General features: G+C 61.7%; 3 protein-coding genes and 2 non-coding genes across 6 annotated transcripts; 3 read left to right on the forward strand and 2 right to left on the reverse strand.

The window, feature by feature from the left end:
* Positions 1–252: 252 nt before the first annotated feature.
* TRNAL-AAG (transfer RNA leucine (anticodon AAG)) lies at positions 253–334 on the reverse strand. The gene has a single exon. It is a non-coding gene; the product is annotated as a tRNA-Leu (tRNA).
* Positions 335–1379: 1045 nt separating this feature from the next.
* Positions 1380–1453, forward strand: TRNAN-GUU (transfer RNA asparagine (anticodon GUU)). Its single transcript has one exon. It is a non-coding gene; the product is annotated as a tRNA-Asn (tRNA).
* Positions 1454–2792: 1339 nt separating this feature from the next.
* LOC127464483 (zinc finger protein CKR1-like) lies at positions 2793–5275 on the forward strand. Of its 2 annotated transcripts, none has more exons than XM_051774815.1 (3): positions 2793–2918; positions 3348–3465; positions 3951–5275. In XM_051774815.1, the coding sequence occupies exons 2-3, from the start codon at positions 3378–3380 to the stop codon at positions 5252–5254; spliced, it is 1392 nt and encodes a 463-aa protein (XP_051630775.1). In that variant the 5' UTR covers positions 2793–2918; positions 3348–3377; the 3' UTR covers positions 5255–5275. The 2 variants fall into 2 exon arrangements, with proteins under 2 accessions (XP_051630775.1, XP_051630776.1); XM_051774816.1 differs by having other exon boundaries at positions 3352–3465.
* A 2136-nt stretch (positions 5276–7411) lies between these two features.
* On the forward strand, positions 7412–15604 carry LOC127464482 (E3 ubiquitin-protein ligase TRIM7-like). Its single transcript, XM_051774814.1, has 7 exons — positions 7412–8034; positions 10528–10614; positions 11836–12063; positions 13088–13110; positions 13219–13334; positions 13585–13617; positions 14375–15604. Exons 1-7 carry the CDS (start codon positions 7522–7524, stop codon positions 14899–14901), a joined length of 1527 nt encoding a protein of 508 aa, XP_051630774.1. The 5' UTR covers positions 7412–7521; the 3' UTR covers positions 14902–15604.
* An 877-nt stretch (positions 15605–16481) lies between these two features.
* Positions 16482–27060, reverse strand: LOC127464488 (zinc finger protein 692-like). Its single transcript, XM_051774821.1, is given in 16 exon segments — positions 16482–16875; positions 16938–17313; positions 17979–18078; positions 18665–18779; positions 19466–19544; positions 20068–20130; positions 20551–20605; positions 21230–21326; positions 22302–22449; positions 23202–23323; positions 23413–23459; positions 24122–24359; positions 24361–24425; positions 25484–25515; positions 25607–25803; positions 26814–27060. Coding segments are annotated over 16 exon segments (1857 nt in total). The 5' UTR covers positions 26838–27060; the 3' UTR covers positions 16482–16776.
* Between the last annotated feature and the right edge of the window lie 386 nt (positions 27061–27446).

The following is a 27446-nucleotide window of genomic DNA, read 5'->3' on the forward strand; positions in this document are numbered from 1 at the left end:
GATTTTTCTACATTTGTTTTGTTGTGTTTTCTTTCCCTGTGTGTATGAGGGGGTTTCTTATTTATTTTTGCCCCTTTTTTTTTCTGTTTTTAAAGGTTCGGGGTTTTTTTCGTGCTCTGTTTTTATTGGTTTTTATTGCTTTTTCTTTGTATTTTTGGGGGTTGTTTTATTTCGGTTTTGCGAGTTAATTTATGGGGTTTTGAGGGTTTTTTGGTTGTTTTTAAAGAGGAAAAAAGCAGGAAAAAGCGCCGCTGGCAGCGGTGGGATTCGAACCCACGCCCCCGAAGAGACTGGAGCCTTAATCCAGCGCCTTAGACCGCTCGGCCACGCTACCCTGGCGGCGGGGCTGCCTCAGCCTTCCTCTGCTGGGCGGCTGCCTCCTCATCCTCATCCTCATCCTCATCCTCATCTTCATCTTCATCTTCATCTTCATCTTCATCTTCATCCCATTCCTCATCCTCATCTTCATCCCCCTCCTCATCCTCATCTTCATCCTCCTGCTCATCATCAGCCCCTTCCTCATCCCCAGCCTCATCTTCATCCCCTTCCTCATCATCAGACCCATCTTCAGCCCCTTCATCATCATCAGCCCCATCCTCTTCATCTTTATCCCCCTCCTCATCCTCAGACCCATCTTCACCCCTCATCCCTTTATCATCCTCATCCTCATCTTCATCTCCATCCCCTCCCCTTCCTCATCCTCATCCTCAGGCCCCTCTTCATCCCATCTCCATCTTCATCCCCTTCCTCATCCTCAGCCCCCTCTTCATCCCATCTCCATCTTCACCCCCACCTCTCTCCCACCTCCATCCCAACCTTCATCCCATCCCTGCCATCATCCTCATCCTCATCTCTACCCTCACCTTCATCCCATCCCCGTCATCATCCTCACCTCCATCCCCATCCCATCCTCCTCCCCCTCCCTGACCTCCATCCTCATCCTCATCTCCACCTTCATCCCCTCCCCGTCATCATCCTCATCCTCATCTCCACCTTCATCCCATCCCTGCCATCATCCTCATCCTCATCTCCACCCTCACCTTCATCCCATCCCCATCATCATCCTCATCCTCATCTCCACCCTCACCTTCATCCCATCCCCGTCATCATCCTCATCTCCACCCTCACCTTCATCCCATCCCCGTCATCATCCTCCTCCTCATCTCCACCTTCATCCCATCCCTGTCATCATCCTCATCCTCATCTCCATTCCATCCTCCTCCCCCTCCCTGACCTCCATCCTCCTCCTCATCCCCACTCCCTCCTCCTCCTCCTCCTCCTCCTCCTCCTCCTGCTCCCCCCCGCTCCTTCCTCGCTCCCACCCGGCGGAATTCGGGCGGGTTTTGTGCCGTTTTCCCGGTTTTTCGGCCCAAAGGCGGGTCTCTGTGGCGCAATCGGCCAGCGCGTTCGGCTGTTAACCGAAAGGTTGGTGGTTCGAGCCCACCCAGGGACGGGGCGGCTCCTTTTCCTTCCCCGCAGTCATTAGCGAACGTCAATAAAATTCGGCGAGGAAAGGAACCCCCCGGCGCGCCGAATAAAAATCCTTCCTCGTTCCTTTATTCCCCTGAAGTTTATGCCGTCTTTCTAAATTTAAATGAGGGATTTTTTTTTTTTTCCGCCCCGCGCACCGGGAGGGCCCCTCAGGGCTCTTCCCACCCCTCGGAGATCCCTCAGGGCTCTTCCCTCCCGTCAAAGCTCTTCCCTCCCCTCAGAGTTCTTCCCTTCCCTCCCTCAGAGTTCTTCCCTCCCCAAGGAGCTGCCGGAAAGGTCCCTCAGGGCTCTTTCCTCCCCTCAGAGCTCCATCAGAGCTCTTCCCTCCCCTCAGAGTTCCCGGGAAGGTCCCTCAGAGCTCTTCCCTCCCCTCAGGCCTCTTCCCTCCCCTCAGAGTTCTTCCCTTCCCTCAGAGCTCCCTCAGGGCTCTTTCCTCCCCTCAGAGCTCCCGGGAAGGTCCCTCAGGGCTCTTCCCTCCCCTTGGAGCTCCCTCAGGGCTCTTCTCTCCCCTCAGGGCTCTTCCCTCCCCTCAAAGCTCTTCCCTCCCCTCAGAGTTCTTCCCTTCCCTCCCTCAGGTCTCTTCCCTCCCCTCAAAGCTCTTCCCTCCCCTCAGGGCTCTTTCCTCCCCTCAGAGCTCCCTCAGAAATCTTCCCTCCCCTCAGAGCTCCCGGGAAGATGCCCCAGGGCTCTTCTCTCCCCTCAGAGTTCTTCCCTTCCCTCCCTCAGAGCTCTTTCCTCCCCACAGAACTCCCGGGAGGGCCCCCCCGAGCATTTCCCTCCCCCCCGAGCATTTCCCTCCCCTCAGAGCATTTCCCTCCCCTCAGGGCTCTTCCCTCCCCTCAGAGTTCTTCCCTTCCCTCCCTCAGGGCTCTTCCCTCCCCTCAGGGCTCCCTCAGAGATCTTCCCTCCCCTCAGAGCTCCCTGGAACAGCGGATTTTTGGCTCACCCGCCGGGAGGGAGGGAGGGGTGTCCCGCTGCCCCAGGACCCCCATCCCGGGACAGATTTCCCACCTTTCCCACCCCGTCCCCGCCGTCCCGACCCTGCCGGGGGTCCCCAAATTCCTCGGGTCCCCCCCGGGAGGGTCCATCGGGGTGATGGAGCCGGAGCCGGGCGGGGTCCCCTGAGCCCCCCACGGTGCCGGGGGGGCCCGTGGCAGGTTTTTTATTTGGGGAGGGGGAGGATTGATGGTCGAGTTACCTCTAGAGGGCTCTGGGCGAGAGCTGCTCCTCTCGGCATCTCCTCCCTCCCGGATACCGAGTCCGGGTTTCCGGAGCTCAAACCCGGCCTAAAACCGGCCCTAAACCCCCTTTGTGTCCTGCCGGGAGGGAGCATTTCAGGTCCTGGGGGGTCCCCGGGGGTCCCGCCTGGGAAGGGAGGAGCCTTTTCCCAAAGGACATCCCTGTGGAAGCGGCTCCGGGATCGGCAGGTAACGGGGGAAGGGGAGCTGAGGGGGGGTCCCGGGGCCGAGGAGGGTCCTGGGCGGGCAGGAGGAGCCCCCGGGGGATGTTCCCGAGGAGCAGCAGCAGCTCCTCTGGGGAGAGGACAATGGATAAAGGGGATGGAGAGGGTTTGGGAGCCACAGCCCAGCTATCCCCCCCCTCCAGGGGTCACATCGCCCCGGTGGGAGGGGGACTGGGAGGACTGGGAGGACTGGGAGGGGGAGATTCCCGTGGGATGCGGTCCGTGGGAAGGGTGGGGGGCAAGCAGCGACCCTCGAACCCCCTTCCCTGTTCCCACCGAGCTCGGGATTAGTCCTGGAGGGAGGGAGGGAAGGTCGTGGAAACCCCCGATATTTCTGGAAGCGCCGGAGGGGGGAAATTCCTCCGTGTCAGGGGTTTTCCCCCCCCTTCCCCAGGCAGGCGATTTTTGGGATCGTTCTCCCCCCATGGAGCCCTGGGCGCCGCTGGACCCGCGGCAGAAGGAGCTGTACCGGGACGTGATGCACGAGAGCTACGAGACCCTCCTGTCCCTGGGTAAAAAAAAAACCCCGAATTCCCCTTTCCCTGCTCTCCTCTCCTCTACGAGACCCTCCTGTCCCTGGGTAAAAAAAAACCCCGAAATTCCTCTTTCCCTGCTCTCCTCTCCTCTACGAGACCCTCCTGTCCCTGGGTAAAAAAAAAAAAACCCAAATTCCTCTTTCCCTGCTCTCCTCTCCGAGGTCCCATGGGAAGAGGGGATGGGGGGGAATCCGGGGGGGTTTCCAGGGAGATTTCCCCAAAACCCCCCCAGCCCTCTCCTTAATTCCTTTTCCCTCAGGAGAACGTTATTTTGACCTCCCCTAATTTAAACTGGAAATCCAGCCCGAACTGGGATCAGCTCCTGCTGCTACATCTCCCTCCTCCTCCTCTCTGGAGCTCTAAGGGGAATCCTGTGCTGCTCCCTGGGTTTCCACCCCACTCACTCCCATTTTCCTCCTTCTCCTCCTCCTCCTCTCTCCTCCTCCTCCCTGTCCCATCAGCTCAGGGGCTGCTGAGCGAAAAGGCGGCGGTGGAAGACGCCGGAGCAGCCGAGCCCGCTGAGGGTCCCGGGGTGGTCTCGGAGCGGGAGAAGCCCCTCGGCTCCCACCGGCGCAAAGCCAAGCGCCCGGACCGGGCCGTGCCCCCCGGAGCCGCCGCGGCGGTGCCCAAAGCCGAGCCCGAGGAGGGGCCGTGCCGGGAGCGGCCCTTCGGCTGCGCCGACTGCGGGAAGAGCTTCCCGTGGGCCTCCCACCTGGAGCGGCACCGGCGCGTCCACACCGGCGAGCGGCCCTTCGGCTGCCCCGAGTGCGGCGAGACCTACAGCCAGAGCTCGCACCTGCGGCAGCACCGGCGCGGCCACGCCGGCGACCGCCCGCGCCGGGGAGGCCGGGGCGGCCAGAGTTTCGCCGTCGCGGCCCCGCGGCCCCACCGCTGCGGCGACTGCGGCAAGGCCTTCGCCTGGGCCTCGCACCTGGAGCGCCACCGGCGCGTCCACACCGGCGAGCGGCCCTTCGGCTGCGCCGAGTGCGGCGAGCGCTTCAGCCAGGCCTCCCACCTGGCCAAGCACCGGCGCGGCCACTCCGCCGCCGCCGCCGAGCGGCCTCACCGCTGCCCGGCCTGCGGCAAGACCTTCCGGCAGAGCGCGGAGCTGGCGCGGCACCGGGGCGCCCACCTGGGCCGGCGGGCCCTGCGCTGCGGCCACTGCGGGCGGCTCTTCCGCGCCGGGCCGGCGCTGGCGCGGCACCAGCGCTGCCACCACCGGCCCGAGCGCTCGCACCGCTGCGCCGACTGCGGCAAGGCCTTTGTGTGGGCCTCGCACCTCGAGCGGCACCGGCGCGTCCACACCGGCGAGCGGCCCTTCCCCTGCGGCAGCTGCGGCGGGCGCTTCGCCCAGAAGGCCCACCTGCTGCAGCACCGCAAGACCCACTCGCCCGACCGGCCCTACAAGTGCGGCGACTGCGGGAAGCGCTTCGGCGAGGCCGCCCCGTTCCTGGCGCACCAGCGCGGCCACGCCGCCCGCAAGGGCTTCGCCTGCGGCCTCTGCGGGAAGGGCTTCGCCTGGGCCTCGCACCTCGAGCGCCACCGGCGCGTCCACACCGGGGAGAGGCCCTTCGGCTGCCCCGAGTGCGGCGAGGCCTTCAGCCAGGCCTCCCACCTCGCCAAGCACCGCCGCAGCCACCTCCACAAGGCCGCAGGGCCGCCCCTCGCCGGGACCCGGCACCAGGTCGGGGACGAGCCCCAAGTCGTCACGGACTCACCGGGAGCCCATGGCGGTGAGGAGGCCTCAGGGGCCGAGACCCCCTGAAGGGCTGAGACACCCTGAAGGACCAAGACCTTCCCTTGGAGTGATGGAGGAGCCCTGAGGGGCCAAGACCCTCCCATGGAGTGATGGAGGAGCCCTGAGGGGCTGAGACCCCCTGAAGGACCAAGACCCTCCCTTGGAGTGATGGAGGAGCCCTGAGGGGCCGAGACCCTCCCTTGGAGTGATGGAGGAGCCCTGAGGGGCCGAGACCCCCTGAAGGACCGGGACCCTCCCTTGGAGTGATGGACGGGGAGGAAGGACAGTGCCCCGAGCGGAAACTCGGCTTGAGGACAAGCCCAAGGACTTGGGGATGAGCCCCCCCCGAGTCACTTCGCGTGTGGGGGGGGGCTGTGGAGCCCCTCGTTGGGGCCCCTTGAATTTATTGGTGATAAAGACATCGGGGACCGTTTTGGGGCAAAATCGCCTGAATTTGGAGCGGGAGGGGTGGGTGCTGAGGGTGGTGTAGCCCCTGTGGTCTGAGGGGCTGCAGGACCCCCCTCAGTGAGGCGCCTTCACAGTGGGGAAAGGGGCTGATTTTGGGGTAAAAAATAGGGGTTTCTCTCACCGGGACAAGGAGCACCTCTGAAACGTGTTAGTACTCCCCAGGAGGAGTTCGGAGCCCCCAAAATTCGCGTTTTCCCCCCTCCCCGGGGCCACAGCGGCCTTTGGAAGGCCTGGACAGGGCCCCGTCGCCATGGCAACGCCGGCGGCCGCCCTCACCCAAGATGGCGGGCAGGGCTTCGCCCGCGGGCGCCATCTTGAGCCGGGCCCCGCTGGCGGCAACGGGGCCGGGGAGGGCGCGGCCATTTTCCCTCGCGCCCCGCCTGAGGGCGGCGGCGCCATTTTGGAAGAGGGCACCTTCCCTTCTGACCCCGAATTAACCGTTTTTCGGCCCGATTTCTGCGCTCCCCGACCCCGCAGCGACGCCTCCCGCAAATATTTTCCTCCCCCCAAAAGCCGATTTATTTCGTCGGGGGGGCAGCGAGGACGGCGGAAAGAAAAGCAGGGAAACGGTCGGTGTGGAATCCTCTCTGTCCGCATCACGCAGGAGGGAGCTCCCAGCAGGGATTTAAATCCCTAAATCCCTCGGGAAAGGACCGATGAGTGGGCGTAGCGGGGGTTTGGGGTCATTTCTGTACATCTGGAGGTTTTGGGTCATTCTCCCCTCAGCCCAGGTTCCTGGAACGGCTCTGTGATGCTCATGGGGACACGGCACAGAGGCCAATGCTGGGAAAACCACCCCAAAACCCTCCTCTCTCCCCCCTTCGGGCCAGGAACGCCCCAACCCACCACCTGCGCACCCCTCAACATCATATCGGGACCCCCAAAACATCCCATAGGGCCCTATGCATCCCCCCCTGCTCACAGGGATCTCTGATGATCACCCTGCACCCTATTGGGATCCCCCCCCTCAGAACCCCCCCAATTCCACAGAGACCCCCCCAAAACATCCCGTGGACCCAAATACACCGTCCCAATCCCACAGGGAACCCCCAAACCACCTTTTAGACCCTAATTCACCCCCACCCCTAATCCCACAGGGACCCCCCCAAAACATCCTGTGGACCCAAATACACCGCCCCAATCCCATAGGGGACCCCCAAACCAATTTACAGACCCCAATGCACCCCTCCTAATCCCAAAGGGACCCCCCAAAAAACATCCCACAGGCATCTATACCCCCCATTTATTCTGTTAGGGCCCAGACATCCGGGCTCCCCCTGACACCTACAGGAACCCCCTCCTCTCTCAGCAGCCTCTTGGTGACTCCCCCCACTCTCCCACCACCCTGCAGACCCCTCAACCCCCCCTCGATCCCACAGGGACCCCCAAAAAGCCCCTCCCATAGAACCCTATGGGCATCGCCCCACGTGACACCCCTCGCCCCACGTGACCACCCAGCGCGCGTGCATAGCGCCCCCCAGCGGGCGGGCGGGCGGGCGGCGCGGCCTCGCCTTTTTTTTTTTTTTTTCCACGCCCCCCTTTCCCCCATCTACGGTCACGGCCCCGCCCACCCGCCTCGTTATCGCGCGCGACCCCGCCCAATCACCGCCGCGGGTGGGGTCTAACCACGCCCACTCGCCCTCTCCGCCACGCCTCCCCGCCCCCCTCCGCGCGCAGGCGCGGCCCCGCCCCCCGGGGGCCGCCAGTCGCGCGGGCGGCGCCGCGCGGAGCGGACGGGAGGGACCCGCGCGGGAGCCGCCGCCGCCACCGACGCCACGACCGGGACCGCCAGCGGGGCCGGGCCCTCGGCCGGGGCCGCGGCCGCCATGGAGGCGCCGCCCGCGCCCCCCGCCGCTCCCCCGGCGCCCTGCAGCGCGGCGCGGAGCCTGCAGGAAGAGCTGACGTGCCCCGTGTGCCTGGAGTACTTCAACGACCCGGTGCTGGTGGCCGAGTGCGGGCACAACTTCTGCCGCGCCTGCGTGACCCAGTGCTGGGAGGACTCGGCGCGCCGCCTGTGCTGCCCGCAGTGCCGCGAGCCGGTCCCGCAGCGCCTCTTCCGCCCCAACCGCTCCCTCGGCAACATCGTGCACATCGTCCGCCAGCTCGGGCTGCCGCCGGGACCCGCCGAGGCGCCGCCGGGCCCGCCCGCGCCCGCCCTCCCCGTGCCCGCCGCCGCCCCGCACGGGCCTCCGGGCCCGCCGCGGTGCCCTCGCCACGGGGAGCCGCTGCGGCTCTACTGCGTGCAGGACCGGCGGGCCGTGTGCGTGGTGTGCCACCTGTCCCGAGAGCACCGAGCGCACACCGTCCTGCCCGCCGAGGAGGCGGCCCACGCCGCCGAGGTCAGTGCGGGGAGGGGGGGGACACGCAGACCCCATAAGGGACCCCTCCCGGGGGAGGGAGAGGGGTGGGAGCACCCCCGGGATGTTGGGGGGTGATGAGGAACCCCCCTGCTCCCAGGGATCTTTTTGGGGTGCAGAACCCCCTTCCGAGGAGGAAGAGCAATGAGAGCACCCTTGGAATGTTGGGGGGCAATGAGGAACCCCCCTGCTCACAGGGATGTTTTTGGGGTGCAGAACCCCTTCCCGAGGAGGGAGAGCGGTGGGAGCACCCCCGGGATGTTGGGGGGCAGTGAGGAACCCCCTCCTGCTCCCAGGGATCTTTTTGGGGTGCAGGATTCCTTCCCCGGGGAGGGAGAGCAGTGGGAACACCCCTAGGATTTGGGGGCCCCCCTTTTCTTCAGGATATGGGGGAAAAGGGACTCAAATCCCCCCAAAACAGGGACCCTCTGGAGGGGGGGGTGCAGTGGGGACCCCCCTCAGGATTTGGGGACCCCACCAGGATTTGGGGACCCCCCTAGAATTTGGAGACCCCCCTTTTCCCCAGGATTTGGGGGAAAAAGGGACTCAAATCCCCCCCAAAAGGGACCCTCTGGAGGGGGGTTGCAGTGGGGACCCCCCTCAGGATTTGGGGACCCCCCCTAGAATTTGGAGACCCCCTTTTCTCCAGGATTTGGGGGAAAGGGACTCAAATCCCCCCAAAACAGGGACCCTCCTGGGGGTGGGTGCAGTGGGGACCCCTCCAGGATTTGGGGACCCCCCTTTTCCCCAGGATATGGGGGAAAAGGGACTCAAATCCCCCCAAAACAGGAACCCTCTGGAGGGGGGGGGGAGATGTCAGTGGAGCACCATCCCAGTGCAAACTGGGTTGAACTGGGAGGACACTGGGGAAGGTTGGGGGGGGGTATTTACCCCCCCATCCCCATCCCGGCTGGAATTGCCCCCCCCGGACCCCCTTTTGCCCCCCCCAAGTGACGCAGAAGGGCCCCGACCCCCCCTGTCGCGATGGGGGGGGGGTCCCGCGTTCCCCGTGGCGATTAATTAGCGAGGAGGGGGTTAATGAGCCCTGCAGGGACCGGGCTCGGCCGATCCAGAGGGATCCAAAGGGATCCAGAGGGATCCAAGATGCCGGACGGGGCTGATGTCGCTGCGCAGGGAGGAGGAGGAGGAGGAAGAAGGGGGGGGGGGGGAGTTGGATCATTAGCTCATTAACCACCGCAGAGCGTTAATTAGCGGTCATTAAGGCCCGGGATAACGATTCGGTCCCGGAACTGCCGCGGTTCCTCTTCCGGGGGGCGCAAAAAAAAGCGATTTTTGCCCTTTTTTAGGGCCCGGGCTGGTGCTCTTTTGGGGTGTTTTTACCCTTTTTTAGGTGCTCTCTCTTGGGGTTTTTTAACATTTTTTAGGTGCTCTCTCTTGGGGTTTTTTTAACATTTTTTAAGTGCTCTCTCTTGGGGTTTTTTACTCTTTTTTAGGTGCTCTCTCTTGGCTTTTTTAGGTGCTCTCTCAGGGTTTTTTTACCCTTTTTTAGGTGCTCTCTCAGGGTTTTTTTTAACATTTTTTAAGTGCTCTTTCTTGGTTTTTTTTTAATATTTTTTAAGTGCTCTCTCTTGGGGTTTATTACCCTTTTTTAGGTGCTCTCTCTTGGGGTTTTTTACCCTTTTTTAGGTGCTCTCTCAGGGTTTTTTTAACATTTTTTAGTTGCTCTCGGTTTTTTTTTAACATTTTTTAAGTGCTCTCTCTTGGGGTTTTTTACCCTTTTTTAGGTGCTCTCTCAGGGTTTTTTTAACATTTTTTAGGTGCTCTCTGGGGTTTTTTTACCCTTTTTAGGTGCTCTCTCTTGGGGTTTTTTACCCTTTTTTAGGGCCTGGGGCTGATGCTCTCTGAGGGTTTTTTTTTTGACTCAATAACCTATATTTTTATGAATTTTTAGTGTTGTTGCCAAGCTCCTCCCACCCCCCCCCCATTTTTTTAATCCAAATAATTTACTTTAATCTCACAGATAAATTCCAACAGCCCCCAAACCCCCTCTATTTTCAGGGGTTATTTATGAAATAAATGGGTTTATTTGCCCCCCCCCAAACCCAGGGGCTTCTCCACCCTCCCTGGAGGTCAAACCACTTAAACCAGGACGCCTTTAATTGATTAATAAGGAATTAATTTAACGAGCAGCCCGGAGGCTCCACTTTTTTGGGGGGGGGGGGGGGGGCTCAGCCTGATTTTGGGGCACCTCAGGGGGGGTGGGGGTGGGACCTGGGGGGGTTGTTTTTTCCACAGGCAGTTAAAATTAGCTCTGATTCTCTAATTGGATATTTTTTGGGCCAGTTTGGGTGGTTTTAGGGGGGGTTTTTGGCACATCCCGAGGAGGGGGGAGCAGGGCAGGGGGGTTCTACCCTTCCCAAAAACCCCCAGATTGGGAGGTTTTGGGCTGTTTTAGCAGCAGGGACCCCCCCCCAGGCCAAGAATTCCCAAGAATTGCCCTTGTTCTGCTTCCAGGAGGTGCCCCAGGAGCACCTGAGCTCCCTGAGGAAAGGGAGGGAGGAGGCCAAGGCCGAGCGGGAGCGGCAGAGTGAGGAGCTGCTGGTGAGTCTGGGGGGGTTCCCTGAGCCCCCCAGCCCTGAGGATTTGCTGTTTCCTTGGGATTTCCATCCCTGAGGATCTGCTCCTTCCCTGAGCCCCCCAGCCCTGAGGATCTGCTCTTTCCTTGGGGTTCCCAGCCCTGAGGGTTTGGTCTCACCTTGGGGTTCCCATCCCTGAGGATTTGGTCTCACTTTGGGGTTCCCAGCCCTGAGGGTTTGGTCTCACCTTGGGGTTCCCTGAGCCCCCCAGCCCTGAGGATCTGCTCCTTCCTTGGGGTTCCCATCCCTGAGGATTTGGTCTCACTTTGGGGTTCCCATCCCTGAGGATTTGGTCTCACCTTGGGGGTTCCCTGAGCCCCCCAGCCACAGGATTTGGTCTCACCTGGAGCTTCCCAGCCCCAGGAATTCCATCTCTCCTGGATTCCCTGAGCCCCTGCCCACGGGAATTCATCTCCTGGTTTCCCCAAGCCCCCTTCCCATGGGAATTCATCTCCTGGATTCCCTGAGCCCCCTGACCACAGGGATTTGGTCTCATCTGGACCTTCCCAGCCCTGGGAATTCAGTCTCTCCCGGGTTCCCTGACCTTCTGCCCACGGGAATTCCATCTCTCCTGGGGGGATTCTCCTGACCAAGGGGATTCAGCATCACCCGGACCTTCCCAGCCCACAGGAATTCCATCTCTCCTGGGTTCCCTGAGCCCCCTGCCCATGGGAATTCATCTCCTGGATTCCCTGAGCCCCCTGCCCATGGGAATTCAGTCTCTCTTGGATTCCCTGAGCCCCTGCCCATGGGAATTCATCTCCTGGTTTCCCCAAGCCCCCTGCCCATGGGAATTCATCTCCTGGTTTTCCCAAGCCCCCTGCCCATGGGAATTCAGCCTCTCCTGGACTCTCCAAGCCTCCTGCCCATGGGAATTCATCTCCTGGATTCCCTGACCCCCTTCCCACAGGAATTCAGCCTCCCCCGGATTCCCTGACCCCCCTTCCCACCGGAATTCATCTCCCCCGTGTTCCCTGCCCCCCTGCCCACGGGAATTCAGCCTCTCCTGGACTCTCCAAGCCCCCTGCCCACGGGAATTCAGTCTTTCCTGGACTCTCCAAGCCCCCTGCCCACGGGAATTCATCTCCTGGATTCCCTGCCCCCCCTGCCCAGGGGGATTCATCCCCCCCGTTCCCCTCCCGGTCGGCTCCCGCCCCACGGCCGTGTCCCCCCTCTGGAATTGCAGAAGCAGACGGAGGTGGAGCGGCAGAAGATCGTGGCCGAGTGCAAGGAGCTCCGGGCCTTCCTGGAGGAGAAGGAGCAGCTCCTGCTGTCCCGCCTGGAGCAGCTGGACGGGGACATCGGGCGCCGGCGCGACGAGAGCCTGGCCAGGCTGAGCGAGGACATCGCCCAGCTCGACAAGCTGCTGGCAGAGCAGGGGGGGGACAGCGGGGCTGGGGGCACCCCTGGGGAGGTGAGAGCCTTGGGGTGTGTTCCTGTGGGACAGGGACAGGGATAGGGAACAGCCCTGGGGAGGTGAGAGCCCTGGGATGGGTTCCTGTGGGACAGGGAACAGCCCTGGCTGAGCGAGGACATGGCCCAGCTCGACAAGCTGCTGGCAGAGCAGGGAGGGGACAGCGGGGCAGGGGGCACCCCTGGGGAGGTGAGAGCCTTGGGATGTGTCCCCATGGAGCTGGGAACAGCCCTGGAGGGGTGAGAGCCCTGGGATGGGTTCCTGTGGGACAGGGAACAGCCCTGGGGAGGTGAGAGCTCCCGCAGGGACAGGGACAGGGAACAGCCCTGGGATGTGTCCCCATAGAACAGGGACAGGGGGCACCCCTGGGGAGGTGAGAGCCCTGGGGTGTGTTCCTGTGGGACAGGGAACAGCCCTGGGGAGGTGAGGGCTTTGGGATGTGTCCCCATAGAACAGGGACAGGGATAGGGAACAGCCCTGGGATGTGTCCCCATGGAGCAGGGAACACCCTTGGAGAGGTGAGAGCTCCCTATGGAGCAGGGACAGGGATAAGGAGCAGCCCTGGAGAGGGGAGAGCCCAGGGATGTGGGGACAGAAAATCCCAGGAATGGGATCAAAAAGGTTCCATTTGTGGGAGGGGGAAAAAAAAAAAAGCCATTTTTGGGGGACAGAATTCCTGTTTATAAGGGCCCCCCCTCCAAAAAAAAAAAAAAAAAAAAGAAAACTCCCGTTTAGGAGGTCAAAAAAATTCCATTTGTGGGGCAAAAAATTCCATTTATAGGGGACAAAAAGTTCCATTTGTGGGGCAAAAAAATTCCGTTTATGGGGGACAAAAAATTCCCATATTTGTGGGAGGGGGAGGGAAAAAAAAATTCCCTTTGTTAGGGACAAAAATAACCCCGTTGCTGGGGACAGACAAACCCATGGGCCCGTGGCTGGTGGTCCAGGGAGGAATTTGGGATCTCCGAGGCCGGAGCGGGGCCGATCCTGATGGAATTCCCTCTTTTCTTTCCCCCTTTTCCAGGGCGTTGTCCCGGCTGGCAGCAGGTGAGTGGGGCCCAGCCCTTTGCTGGGCGAGCTGGGAGGGACATTCCCAGGGAAAATTCCCGGGGTTTTGGGGGGGTTTTTGTTCCCTGAATCCCGTTGTCTCCTCAGCCTGGAGAGCTGGATGTTCCTGAAACCCGAGCCCGGGTTCTCCGAGCTGGAAAAGAAGCTCAAGAGCTTCTCCCAGAAGAGTGCAGTGCTCAAGGAGGTGCTGCTGGAATTCAAGGGTGAGCCTGGGGGGGAAAAAAAAAAGGGGGGAATTCCAGGGGAAAAATCCCACCTGGAATTCCAACAGAACCAGGGCCGGGCTGGGATCGGGATCGTCCTTCACCCCCGGGAGAGCTCCAAGGGTTGGATCATCCCAGGGGGATCTCCCTGGGGTTGGAGGGTGGGAGGGAGGGGTGGGGATCGTTCCCGTGGGATGGGAGATCCAGGAATTCCCAGGGGGGGCTCAACCCCTTCCTTGTTTTCCCGCAGAGAACCTGCGCTTCGAGCTGGAGAACGACACAGGTGAGGAGCTCCCATTCCAAGGGATTCCATGGAATTGGGTGGAATTGGAGGCTGGGACCTCCCATTCCAAGGGATCTCATGGAATTGGGTGGGACTGGGGGCTGGGACCTCCCATTCCAAGGGATTCCATGGAATTGGGTGGGATTGGAGGCTGGGACCTCCCATTCCAAGGGATTCCATGGAATTGGGTGGGATTGGAGGCTGGGACCTCCCATTCCAAGGGATCTCATGGAATTGGGTGGGACTGGGGGCTGGGACTCTGGGAATGACCCCCCCTGTGTCCCCCCTGTCCCATTTGGGACACAGACCCTGGATCACCCCCAATGACCCCACAAGTGACCCCCTTGTTGGGTTTGAGACACAGACACTGAATCACCCCCTTTTTTCCCCCTTTCCTTCCCCAGCTGACCTGTCCCTGGACCCCGACACGGCCAACCCCTACCTGGTGCTGTGGTGGGACAGTGACCCCACAAGTGACCCCCCTGTGTCCCCCCAATCCCATTTGGGACACAGACCCTGGACCACCCCCAATGACCCCACAAATGACCCCCCTGCATCCTCCCCATCCCATTTGGGACACAGACCCTGGATCACCCCCAGTGACCCTACAAGTGACCCCTCTGGGTCCCCCCAATCCCATTTGGGACACAGACACTGAATCACCCCCAATGACCCCACAAGTGACCCCCCTGCATCCTCCCCATCCCATTTGGGACACAACCACTGAATGACCCCTTTTCTACCCTCCCTTTTTCAGCTGACCTGTCCCTGGACCCCGACACGGCCAACCCCTACCTGGTGCTGTCGGAGGACCAGCGCAGCGTCCGCCTGCGCGGGGCCCCGCAGGAGCTGCCGGCGCACCCCAAGCGCTTCGACTACGCCTTCTGCGTCCTGGCCCGCGAGGGCTTCTCCTCGGGCCGCCACTACTGGGAGGTGGAGGTGGGCGACGGCGAGAGCTGGGTGCTGGGGGCCGCCCGCGAGTCCGTGCGGCGCAAGGAGAAGGTCGACTTCGCCCCCGAGGAGGGGATCTGGGCGGTGGGGCTCAACTGGAAGGGCAAGAATTGGGATCAGTACCAGGCGTTCACCTCGCCCGAGACGCCGCTGTCGCTGTGCGAGCGGCCGCGCAAGGTGGGGGTCTACCTGGACTACGAGGGCGGCTGGGTGGCCTTCTACAACGCCGACACCATGGCGCCCATCTTCACCTTCACCGCCGCCTTCTCCGAGAGGATCTTCCCCTTCTTCTGGCTCTTCTACGTCGGCTCCTCGCTCTCCCTCTGCAACTGAGGGTGGCACCCCTGCCCGCCCGTCTGCCCGAGCTGCCACCGCCACTCCCCTTCCTCCTCCTCTCCTCCTCCTCTCCTCCACCTCCTTCCCTTCTCCTCCTTCTCCCCCTCTCCTCCTCCTCCCTTTCTTCACCTTCTCCTCTTCCTCCTCCTCTCCTCCTTCCCTTCTTCACCTTCTCCTCTTCCTCCTCACCCTCCACCTCCTCCTCCTCCCCTTCTTCACCTTCTCCCTCTCCGTCTTCTCCCCTTCCTCCTCCTCCTCCTCTCCTCCTCCTCCTTCTCCTTGCCTTCTTCCTCCTCATCCTCCACCTTTTCCTCCCTCCCTTCTCCTCCCTCTCCACCTTCTCTTCCTCCTCCTTCTCTCTTCCTCCTCCTCTCCTCCCCTTCTCCTCCTCCTCATCCTCAACCTTCTCCTCCTTCTCCTCCCCTTCCTCCTCCTCTCCTCATCCTCCACCTTCTCCGCTTCCTCCCCTTCCTCCTCCTCCTCCTCCTCTTTTCCTCCCCTTCTTCCTCCTCTCCTCCTCCTCCTCTTCATCCTTCCCTCCTCTCCTTGTCCTCCTCCCCTTCCTCCTCCTCACCCTTCACCTTCTCCTCCTCCTCTTCCTCCCCTTCCTCCTCCTCCTCCTTCACACCCCGGGGACCTGCCAGGGGTCACCCTGTCCCCCCCCCGTGTCCCCCCACCCCTGTTCCCCCCCAATCCCACCCCTTTCTTTGCTTCCAGGCAGGACCCCCCCCAAAAAAAAAAACTCCCACTCGGGGCAAGGGGGGGTGTGGGTGGAAATTTTGGGTTTTTTTCCCCCTCTTGTTGCATTTAAAGAGTTTTTTGAGTCTTTTCACCCCCCCAAAAATCTTCCTCAGGGCCGTTGGCTGTTGGGGGGGAGTTGGTTGAGCCCCCCCGACCCCTCATCCCTTTTATCCCTTGGTTAAAGACCCCCCCGTGGTCATTTCCCCCCCAAATCCCCTTCATTTCCCCCCCAAATCCCCTTCATTTCCCCCCCAAATCTCCCCCATTTCCCCCCCAAATCTCCCCCATTTCCTCCCCAAATTTCCCCCCCAAATCTCCCCATTTCCCCCCCAAAATCTCCCCCCTTTCCTCCCCAAAACTGGGGTCCCCTGGAGGGGATTTGGGGGCTCATTTGGGACCTGGGGGGGGGTTTGGAGGAGGGGGGGGACCCTTTTTTTTTGGTGTGACCTCGTTCTTGTCCCCCCCCCTTTGTCCCCCCCCGCTGCTGTTTCGTGTCCCTGTCACCGTTAGTGGGGAAATAAATACAAGTTGCTGTGCAAAAACCCCCTAAAAACGGGAATTTGGGGGTTTTTTTGGGTGCTGGGGGAGGAGGAGGAGCTGCTCCTGCTCCCAGGGGGGTTTTGGGATCATTTGGGATCCAGGGAATGATCCCAACTTGGAGCTTCCAGGTGCCTGTGACTTCAGGCTCGGGCTTAAATTCGGGTTTTAAACTGAAATTTGTTTTAAATTCGAGGTTTAAATCTAAAGGGAAGGTTCAAAGCCCTTTTTCTGCCTCTTCCCCACAGAAACTCGGCACAAAATCCCGCTTTTTTTACCCAAAATAAGTCTTTATTCAGGGGGTTTTGGCACCCTCGGGCTCCGCTCGTGGCAGGATTTGGCAGGAAAAGTGGGATTGGTGGGAAAATTGGGGATTTCACCCCAGATTTGGCTGAAAAAACGGGATTTGCCCCCAGGGCTTGATGGAAAAATCGGGATTTCACCCAGGATTTGGCTAAAAATTGGGATTTCACCCAGGATTTGGCAGGAAAACTGGGATATTTGCCCCGGGGCTTGATGGAAAATTGGGATTTCACCCAGGATTTGGCAGGAAAATCGGGATTTCACCCAGGATTTGGCTACAAAATTGGGATTTCACCCAGGATTTGGCAGGAAAACTGGGATATTTGCCCCAGGGCTTGATGGAAAATCGGGGATTTCACCTGGGATTTGACTCCAAAACTGGGATTTCACCTGGGATTTGGCTGAAAATCTGGGATTGGCCCCAGGATTTGGGTGAAAAGCTGGGATTTCACCCGGGATTTGGCTGAAAAGCCGGGAATTCCCCCCCTTGCTGCGTTTTTGGCCCCCGGGGTTCCCCTCTGGCCCCTCCATCCCCCCCAACTCAAGGGATGAGCCCCCCCTACGACCCCCCCCCGGGGCGGGTCCGGGTCCTGCCCGCCGCCCCCGCCCCCAGAGCCCACGGGGGGCCCTTTTGGGGTCCCTTTTGGGGTCCCTTTGGGGGCCCCCCCGGGGTGGCTCTTGCTCTTGTGGGCGGTGACGTTGTCCCTCTTCTCGAACCTCTTCCCGCACACGTCGCAGGGGAAGCGGTACGAGGAGTCGGCGTCGTGTTTGCGCATGTGCCAGTTCAGGGAGGCCTTCTGGCGGCACGTGAACCCGCAGATCTCACACCTGGGATTGTCAGGGAACAGGGATGGGGAAACGGGGATGGGGAAACTGGGAGGGGGCTCAGGGAACGGGCTGGGGCTCGGGGAACGGGGATGGGGCTTGGGAAACTGGGATGGGGCTGAGGGAACAGGGATGGAGCTCAGGGAACGGGGATTGGGATGGGATGGGATGGGGAAACTGGGATGGGGCTCAGGGAACAGGGATGGGGCTTGGGGAACAGGGATGGGGCTCAGGGAATGGGGATGGGCTGGGATGCGGCTTGGGAAACTGGGATGGGGCTCAGGGAACAGGGATGGGGATGGATGGGGCTGGGGAAACTGGGATGGGGCTTGGGAACAGGGATGGGGCTTGGGAAACTGGGATGGGGCTTGGGAAATAGGGATGGGGCTTGGGAAACTGGGATGGGGCTCAGGGAATCAGGATGGGGCTCAGGGAACAGGGACTGACAGGGCTGGGGCTCAGGAAATAGGGATTGACAGGGATGGGGCTCAGGGAACACAGGGAGCAGCAAGGACTGGGACTCACTGGGAGGGTGGGATGGGACTGGGACTCACTGGGAGGGGCAGGGCTGGGACTGGGAGGGGCAGGGCTGGGACTGGGACTCCCTGGGAGGGACAGGGCTGGGACTGGGACTCCCTGGGAGGGACAGGGCTGGGACTGGGACTCACTGGAGCGGCTTCTCCCCGGTGTGGATGCGCCGGTGGATGAGGAGGTTGCTGCTGGTGCGGAAGGAGCGGGCGCAGAACTCGCAGATGAAATCCCGCTGGTCTGGGGGGGAAAAGGTACCGGGATCAGATCCCCTGGGATCCCTCTGGAATGCCCTGGGATCCCTCTGGAATGCCCTGGGATCCCCCTGGAACGCCCTGGGATCCCCCTGGAACGCCCTGGGATCCCTCTGGAACGCCCTGGGGTCCCTCTGGAATGCCCTGGGATCCCCCTGGAACACCCTGGGATCCCTCTGGAACGCCCTGGGATCCCCCTGGAACACCCTGGGATCCCTCTGGAATGCCCTGGGATCCCTCTGGAATGCCCTGGGATCCCTCTGGAATGCCCTGGGATCCCCCTGGAACGCCCTGGGATCCCTCTGGAACGCCCTGGGATCCCTCTGGAATGCCCTGGGATCCCTCTGGAACGCCCTGGGGTCCCTCTGGAACGCCCTGGGGTCCCTCTGGAATGCCCTGGGGTCCCCCTGGAACGCCCTGGGGTCCCTCTGGAATGCCCTGGGATCCCCCTGGAATGCCCTGGGATCCCTCTGGAATGCCCTGGGATCCCTCTGGAACGCCCTGGGATCCCCCTGGAATGCCCTGGGATCCCTCTGGAACGCCCTGGGGTCCCTCTGGAATGTCCCCCTCACCGCTGTGCAGCTTCTGGTGCTCCTTGAGGTGCTTCTTGAAGTTGAAGGATTTCCCACACGAGGGCTCGGGGCAGGTGAAGGTTTTCTGGTGCACGTGCTGGTACTTCTGGTGGTGCTGCAGAGCGGGAAAAATCCCTCCTCAGATCCCAAATCCCAGCCCCAGGGGGGGGCTTGGCTGGGTCTGGAGTGGTTTTGGGGGAGTTTGGGTGGGTTTGGGCAGCTTTTGAGTGGTTTGGGGCAGGTTTGGGGTGATTTTTGGTGGTTTTGGGTGGGATTTGGGTGGTTTTGGGTTGGTTTTGGGGGAGTTTGGGGTGGGTTTGGGCAGTTTTTGAGTGGTTTGGGGCGGGGTTTGGGGCGATTTTTGGTGGTTTTGGGTGGGATTTGAGTGGTTTTGGGTGGGATTGGAGTGGTTTTGGGTGGTTTTGGGTGGGATTTGAGTGGTTTTGGGTGGGATTTGGGTGGTTTTGGGTGGGATTTGGGTGGTTTTGGGTGGGATTTGAGTGGTTTTGGGTGGGATTTGGGTGGTTTTGGGTGGGATTTGAGTGGTTTTGGGTGGGATTTGGGTGGTTTTGGGTGGGATTTGGGTGGTTTTGGGTGGGATTTGGGTGGTTTTGGGTGGGATTTGGGTGGTTTTGGCTGGAATTTGAATGGTTTTGGGTGGGATTTGAGTGGTTTTGGGTGGGATTGGAGTGGTTTTGGGTGGGATTTGGGTGGTTTTGGGTGGGATTGGAGTGGATTTGGGTCGTTTTGGGTGGGACTGGAGTGGTTTTGGGTGGTTTTGGGCAGGTTTGGGGGTCTCACGTTCAGGTACTGGCGGTTGGAGAAGATCTTCCCGCAGCCCTCGAAGTCGCAGAGGAGGATCTCGCGCTTCGCCGCCTTCCTGGGAAAACCAAAAACCAGGAAAACCCTTCCCAGGGCGGGGCTGGAAAACCTTTGGGACGCCCCTCTGGCTCCCTCCTCACCCCTTTTCCCTCTTTTCCTTCCCCCCTTGGAGCTGCTCCCTCTTTTTTTCCCCCCCTAAAACCTTCCCTGGAGCTGCTCCTCGTCCTCCCCAGGGGTTGGGAAGAGCCCCGGGAGCTCCTCCAGCCCCTTCCCATCCCTTTTTTGGGGTACCTGATCCTTTTGGGGCCAGGAACAGCCCCAGGAGCTCCTCCAGCCCCTTCCCATCCCTTTTTTTGGGGTACCTGATCCTTTTGGGGCCGGGAAGAGCCCTGGGAGCTCCTCCAGCCCCTTCCCCTTTATCCCCTTTTTTTGGGGTACCTGATCCTTTTGGGGCCGGGAAGAGCCCCAGGAGCTCCTCCAGCCCCTTCCCATCCCCTTTTTTTGGGTACCTGATCCTTTTGGGGCCAGGAAGAGCCCCAGGAGCTCCTCCAGCCCCTTTCCTTCCCCCTTTTTTTGGGTACCTGATCCTTTTGGGGCCGATCTGAGCCTCCTCCTCGTCCTTCCCCTGCGTCCTCCTCCGGCAGCTGCAACGGGAAAAACCCGGATGAGTCCCCTCCTTGTCCCCTCCTTGTCCCCTCCTTGTCCCCCCAGGGAATTCCCAAGGAAATCCCACTTTAAATCCATCAGTTCTCTCTTTTCCATCCCATTTTTCCCCCATCCCTCGGGAGCAGGAGGTGCTGGGACAAACACACGGCTCAGGAGTCCAAAAGGGGGGGGAAATAAATCCTTTATTTGCTCCCCAAAAAAATTCCATTCCCAAGCTTTGGACGAAGATCCCAGCCTGGACTGATCCAGAATTCATCCCCAGCTCCCCCTGGAATTGAGGTGCCCCTGGAATTGAGGGAAGATCTGTTAAAAAAATGGATTAAAGGGGTTTTTTTTTGGGGATTTGGGTCCCAAATGGGTCAAAAAGGGGTTTTTTATCAGCTCAGGGGTGGCTTTACCTGGGGGAGGGAGGAGAGGAGGAACCCCCAGGACGGGCTGGAAGTTCTTGCTCCGCTCAGAAATCAGGATTTTTGTCTCCATTTTCCACTTTCTTGGGAGAAAAATTAATGGAAATGGTTAAAAATGCAAAGCTCAGGCTGGGCTTTGGTGGCCCCTTCCCGAAATCCCAGGGGTGACTTTGGAGATCTGGATCCCGGGATTTGGGACAGAAACCCCCAAAAAACCCCCCAGAGGGGTGGGGAAACCCCCCCTTTAAAAATGTTTAATTGAATAATATATTAATTATATTTAATTATATGAATATGTTATATATAAACAATAATTATTATTTTTATTATCTGTAATTATTATTAATATCATCGATATTATTAATGGGTGTTAATATACTAATATTAATTACACTATATCAATATTAACACTAATATGATAATACTTTATTGATAATTATTATTAATAAGAATACTGATAATACCAATAATATTAATTTATTAATAGTAATTATATTAATACAAATATATTGTATATAAATAATAATTAATTTATTAATTATTAATAACATTAATAATAATAATAATAATAATAATAATAATAATAATAATAATAACATATGATTCTATGATGGGAGGAGCAAAGGACTCACCTGGGGATGGGGCTGAGCCAAAAAAAGGGGATTTCAACCCCTTGGAAGCGTTGGAAATGTTGGAAAAAAGGGGATTTCAACCCCTTGGAAGTGTTGGAAATGTTGGAAAAAAGGGGATTTCAACCCCTTGGATGTCTTGGAAGTGTCAGAGAATCCGTGCAGGGGGGTCAGAGCTCCAGAGCAGCCCCCAGCCCAGCAGAGACCCCCCCCAGGGGAGGGATTTGGGCTCATTTAGCCCCAAAACAGGGAATTCTGAGCTGGGATCCACGGATTTGGGGCTGGGGGGGTCTTTGTCCCCATCCCCTGCCCCCCTTGGCCCCTCCTGGCTCCCCAGGAGGGCCACAGGGGTTGGGGATCCCCCCCCAGAGAGGTCAGGGAGCCAAAATCCCCCCAAAATTTGGGTGCTGGGCACCCAAACCAGGCCCAGAGACACGGATCTGCCCCGTGGGGGCCAGTGGGGTCATGGGGACAGTGGCTACCCCCTTGGGGGCACGAGGCTTGTCCCCTGTGGCCAGTGGGGTCATGGGGACAGTGGCCACCCCCCTGGGGACACGAGGCTTGTCCCCTGTGGCCACCAGGTCATGGGGACAGTGGCCACCCCCCTGGGGACACGAGGCTTGTCCCCTGTGGCCACCAGGTCATGGGGACAGTGGCCACCCCCTTGGGGACACGAGGCTTGTCCCCTGTGGCCACTGATGCCGTGGGGACACTGGTCCCCCCCCCTTGGGGACACGAGGCTCGTGCCCTGCCCTCAACACTTGCCCACCTTTGGGTGGTCCCAGCGGGTCCCTCAAGTGCCAGAAACCCCCCCCAGAACACCCCAAAAACGCTCCCCCCATGACCCCAAAATGCTCCCCCCTGGTGACCCCAAAACACTCCCCCCCATGACCCCAAAACACTCCCCCCGTGACCCCAAAACTCTCCCCCCCATGCCCCCAAAATGTTCCCCCTGTGACCCCAAAATGCTCCCCCCTGGTGACCCCAAAACACTCCCCCCATGACCCCAAAACTCTCCCCCCCATGCCCCCAAAATGTTCCCCCTGTGACCCCAAAATGCTCCCCCCATGACCCCAAAACACCCCCCCGTGACCCCAAAGCCCCCCGACTCACCCCCGGCCGCTCCTCTGCTCGGGGGGGTCCCGGGGGGGCTCCAGGGGGGCTGTTCCTGCTCCTCCTCCTGGGGGGGCTCCTGGGGGGCTTCTCCTTCTCCCCCCTGCGGGGCCGGGGGCGGCTCGGCCGGGACGGGGGGTCCGGGTCACTTTTGGGGGGGGAAATGGGGTTTGTGAGGGGGGTTGGGGGGGAAATGGAGGGGTTTGGGGGATAAATGGGGGGGTTTAGGGGATAAAAGGGGTGGGTGAGGGGGTTTGGGGGGGAAATGGGGTTTGTGAGGGGGTTTAGGGGGGGAAATGGGGGGGTTTGGGGGGGATAAATGGGGTGGGTGAGGGGGTTTGGGGGGAAATGGGGGGGTTTGGGGGATAAATTGGGTGGGTGAGGCTCCCAGTGCCTCACTGGTCTGTACTGGGACACAGAGGAGGAGCCCCAGAGCTCCCAGTGCCTCACTGGTCTGTACTGGGACAGAGGAGGAGGATCCCAACAGGCTCCCAGTGCCTCACTGGTCTGTACTGGGACACAGAGGAGGATCCCAACAGGCTCACTGGTCTGTACTGGGACACAGAGGAGGATCCCAACAGGCTCACTGGTCTGTACTGGGACACAGAGGAGGAGCCCAACAGGCTCCCAGTGCCTCACTGGTCTGTACTGGGACACAGAGGAGGATCCCAACAGGCTCACTGGTCTGTACTGGGACACAGAGGAGGAGCCCAACAGGCTCCCAGTGCCTCACTGGTCTGTACTGGGACACAGAGGAGGATCCCAACAGGCTCACTGGTCTGTACTGGGACACAGAGGAGGAGCCCCAGAGCTCCCAGTGCCTGACTGGTCTGTACTGGGACACAGAGGAGGAGGAGCCCCAGAGCTCCCAGTGCCTGACTGGTCTGTACTGGGCCTCACCTGCCCGGGTGGTAGCTCTGGTCCCTCAGGTCATCGCTGTAGGTCAGCTCATCTTCCTCCTCCTCCTCCTCCTCCTCCTCCTCCCCCCGGGGCTCATCCCGGGCTCCTTCCCGGGGCTGGAGCTGCAGGACACGGACAGGGGAGGGTCAGACTGGGAGGGGGACAGAGGGGGGGACACAGGGGACAATTTTGGGGGGGTCACCACTCACCTCCCGCCCGCTGCTGCCACGGGGGACGGCTCGGGGGGCACCTGGGGGGCTGCAAGGGGGGACAGGGGGTGAGGGGGGGGCTGGAAGGGGGGACAGGGGGGTGATGGGGGGGACAGGGGGGTGAGGGGGGGCTGGAAGGGGGGACAGGGGGGTGATGGGGGGGACAGGGGGGTGAGGGGGGGCTGGAAGGGGACAGGGGGGTCATGGGGGGGACAGGAGGGTGATGGAGGGGGTGGAAGGGGTCAGGGGGGTGATGGGGGGGACAGGGGGGTGAGGGGGGGGTCAGGGAGGTGATGGGGGGGTGGAAGGGGACAGGGGGGTCATGGGGGGACAGAGGGGTGAGGGGGGGGTCAGGGAGGTGATGGGGGGGACAGGAGGGTGATGGGGGGGCTGGAAGGGGTAGGGGGATGATGGGGGGGACAGGGGGGTGATGGGGGGGCTACAAAGGGGACAGGGGGGTGATGGGGGGCTGGAAGGGGACAGGAGGGTGATGAGGTGGCCATGAGAGGAAGAGGAGGAGGAGGAGGAGGGTGAAGATGGAGGGCAGGGAAGGGCCCCGGGGTCATCCCAACCCCTGATCCCAGTGGGATGAGCCCCCCAGAGCAGGATGGGGTGCTGGGGGGTGCTGGTGGGTGCTGGTGGGTGCTGGTGGGGACCCAGTGGGGTGCTGAGGGCACAGAGGTGACCCCAAAGCAGGGTCGGGGGACTCACCCGTGCCTCCAACCCCGCCGTGCCCCCCTTCCTCCTCCTCCTCCTCCTCCTCCTCCTTCTCCTCGGGCTCTCCCGGCTCCGGGGGTGCTCCCGAGGGAGGTCCTGGGGGTGTCCCAGGCCCCCCAGGCCCCCCCCAGGAGAAGCGGTGCCCGGCCACGCACTCCCAGACCAGGGGCTCGGCGCTGCCCGGCGCCGGCGGGCGCACGGCGGGCACGAAGCCGCACTCCTGCCCGTTGCCCGTGGGACAGGAGCACCAGGCGCTGCAGGGAGGCCGGGTGGAGATGGCCAGGCTCCCCCGGATCCCCTGGGGGACACCGAAAAATGGGAATGTTTGAGAAATGGATCCGAAAATGGGGTTTGGGGGGGTCGCGAACGGGGAAACGCGGAAATGTTGGAGGGAATGGTTCTGAAATGGGGGTCTGGGGGGGTTTAAATAGGAAAATATGGGAATCTTTGAGGGATTGGTTCTGAAATGGGGGTTTGGGGGGGGTGTTAAATAGCAAAATGTGGAAATCTTTGAGGAAAAGGATCCGAAAATGGGGTTTGGGGGGGGCGGGAATGGGGGAAAGGTGGAAATCTTTGAGGGAACGGCTCCGAAATGGGGTGGTGGGAGGGGGTTTAAATAGGAAAATATGGGAATTTTTGAGGGAATGGTTCTGAAATGGGGAATGGGGGTGGGAGGGGGGGGTTAAACAGGGAAATCTTTGAGGAAAAGGCTCCAAAAATGGGTTTGGGGGGGGCGGGAATGGGGGAAACGCGGAAATCTTTGAGGGAATGGTTCCGAAATGGGGGTGGGAGGGGGGGTTTAAATGGGAAAATATGGGAATTTTTGAGGGAATGGTTCCAAAATGGGGGTTTGGGGGCATGGGGGGGGGGGGGTCAAACAGGGAAAACAGGGAAATCCTGGAGGAAATGGTTCCAAAATGGGGTTTGGGGGGGGTGTTAAATAGCAAAATGTGGAAATCTTTGAGGAAAAGGCTCCAAAAATGGGGTTTGGGGGGGTTAAACAGGGAAAACATGGAAATCCTTGAGGAAATGGCCCCAAAAGGGTGTTTGGGGGGGTTAAATGGTAAAATATGGAAATCCTTGAGGAAACGGCCCCAAAAGAGGGGTTGGGTGGGCAGCACCCCAGGTTTGGGGAGGGGGAGGCCCCCACCCCGGGTGCTGATTTTGGGGAGGGGGAGGCACCCACCCGGGGTGGGCAGCACCCCAATTTGGGGAGGGGGAGGCCCCCACCCCGGGTGCTGATTTTGGGGAGGGGGAGACACCCACCCGGGGTGGGCAGCACCCCGATTTTGGGGAGGGGGAGGCACCCACCCCAGGGTGGGTAACACCCCAATTTGGGGAGGGGGAGGCACCCACCTGAGCTCCGGGAGCCGCCGGGGTTGCTGTACCTGCGGGGACAAGGTGGGGTCAGCAGGGGCAGAGCCGGCCCGACCCCGACCCGGGGTGAAGGGGGTGAATTTTGGGGGGGGCTCGGGGGACCTGTCGAGCAGGAACTGGGCGAGCTGGGAGTGCAGGGCGAAGCCGAGCTGCTCCTTGAGGCGGCACCAGCGCTCCAGGTGCCCCCCGATGCGGATCCGGCAGCGGCTCCGCCGCGCGTCCAACTCCCGCCGCCGCTGCCGCCGGACGACCTCGGGGGCTCGGGGGCGACCACCCCGCCCCGGGGACACGGGAAGGGGCTGGGGGGGACAAGGGGGGGTCACTGGGGGGGGACTGGGGGGACTGGGAGGGGTTGGGGGACAGGGGGTGGGCTGGGGGCAACTCCCGCCGCCGCTGCCGCCGCACAACCTCGGGGGCTCGGGGGCGACCACCCCGCCCCGGGGACATGGGTAGGGGCTGGGGGGACAAGGGGGGGTCACTGGGGTGGGCTGGGGGGACTGGGAGGGGTTGGGGGGACAAGGAGGGACTGGGGGGGACAGGGAGGGTCAGGGGGTGGGCTGGGGGGGACTGGGAGGGGCTGGGGGGACTGGGAGGGGTTGGAGGGGACAGGGGAGGGGGCACTAGGGTGGGCTGGGGGGACTGGGAAGGGTCACTGGGGTGGGCTGGGGGAACAGGGAGGGATTGGGGGACAGGGGAGGGTCAGGGGGTGGGCTGGGGGGACTGGGAGGGCCTGGGGGGGGTGAGGTGGGAGAATTTGGGGTGTCCATGGGGACAGGGGAGGGTCAGGGGGGTGGGCTGGGGGTGCAAGGAGGGGCTGGGGGGGACACAGTGGGGGTCAGTGGGGGAACATGGGGGTGGTCCGGCACTGGATGGGGGGGTTCAGGTGAGGAATTTGGGGTGTTCTGGTTCCATGGAGGGGAACGGGGGGGGGGGGGGGTTCAGGTGGGGTCACAGGGACACGGGAGGGGTCGAAGGGGGGTCACAGGAAAGGGGGGGCTGAGGGGGGGGACCCCCTCAATCCCCGCCCCAGTCCCCGCCCCCTCGCTTTGGCCCCGCCCCTCGCCTCCCTGATGCCACCTCCCTCTTGGCCCCGCCCGCGCCGGCTCAAGCCCCGCCCACCCCCACAAGCCCCGCCCCCGCCGTTCCCCCCCCCAAGTCCCCCCCCCCCCCCCCGTTCCCCCCGCCGGGCCTTAAAGCGGGGTGGGGGGGAAAGCGGCACAACGGCGGCGGGCGGGAGGGGAAGAGCCGGATTTTGGGGGCTCCGTCCCGCTGCCGCCGCCCCCGCCGCCCCCTCCCCGTCCCCGCGAACCTCCTCCGCCGCTCCGCGCTCCATCCCGCGCCGAGGGGGCCCCACCCCGGGCCGTGCCCCCTTTAAGAGCCGCCGGACGTGCTCCCCCCTCCCTCCCTCCCTCACGCCGCTGAGGGACCGCGCCAAGATGGCGGAGGCCACGCCCACCGCGCGCGGGGAGGGCCGCGGGGGACGCTGGGAGGTGAAGTCCCGCGCGGGGCATGATGGGAAACTCCCCGTGGGGGGATGAAGGGGGGGGACACGGGGGAGGTCGGGGGGCAAGGGGGGGACTCAGGGACACGGGGGGACACGGGGGAGGTCGGGGGGCAAGGGGGGGACTCAGGGACACGGGGGGACACGGGAGAGGTCGGGGGGCAAGGGGGGGACTCAGGGACATGGGTGGACACGGGGGAGGTCGGGGGGCATGGGGGGGGACTCAGGGACATGGGTGGACACGGGGGAGGTCGGGGGGCATGGGGGGGACTCAGGGACACGGGGGGACACGGGGAAGGTCGGGGGGCAAGGGGGGGACTCAGGGACATGGGGGGACATGGGGGAGGTCGGGGGGCAAGGGGGGGACTCAGGGACACGGGGGGACACGGGGGAGGTCGGGGGGTAAGGGGGAGACTCAGTGCAACCCCTCAGGGTCACCTC

This window comes from Manacus candei, unplaced genomic scaffold (assembly GCF_025592945.1).
Source record: "Manacus candei isolate 608988 ecotype Guabito, Panama unplaced genomic scaffold, ASM2559294v1 h1tg000229l, whole genome shotgun sequence".
In the NCBI taxonomy this organism is placed as follows: Eukaryota; Metazoa; Chordata; class Aves; order Passeriformes; family Pipridae; genus Manacus; species Manacus candei.

Bases quoted from the DNA above. Each gene is read 5' to 3' on its own strand.
- LOC127464483 (XM_051774815.1), top strand. From the start codon at position 3,378: ATGGAGCCCTGGGCGCCGCTGGACCCGCGGCAGAAGGAGCTGTACCGG. The intron at 3,466-3,950 runs GTAAAAAAAAAA...CTGTCCCATCAG, and splicing joins CGAGACCCTCCTGTCCCTGG to CTCAGGGGCTGCTGAGCGAA.
- LOC127464482 (XM_051774814.1), top strand. From the start codon at position 7,522: ATGGAGGCGCCGCCCGCGCCCCCCGCCGCTCCCCCGGCGCCCTGCAGC. The intron at 8,035-10,527 runs GTCAGTGCGGGG...TTCTGCTTCCAG, and splicing joins AGGCGGCCCACGCCGCCGAG to GAGGTGCCCCAGGAGCACCT. The intron at 13,335-13,584 runs GTGAGCCTGGGG...GTTTTCCCGCAG, and splicing joins GGTGCTGCTGGAATTCAAGG to AGAACCTGCGCTTCGAGCTG.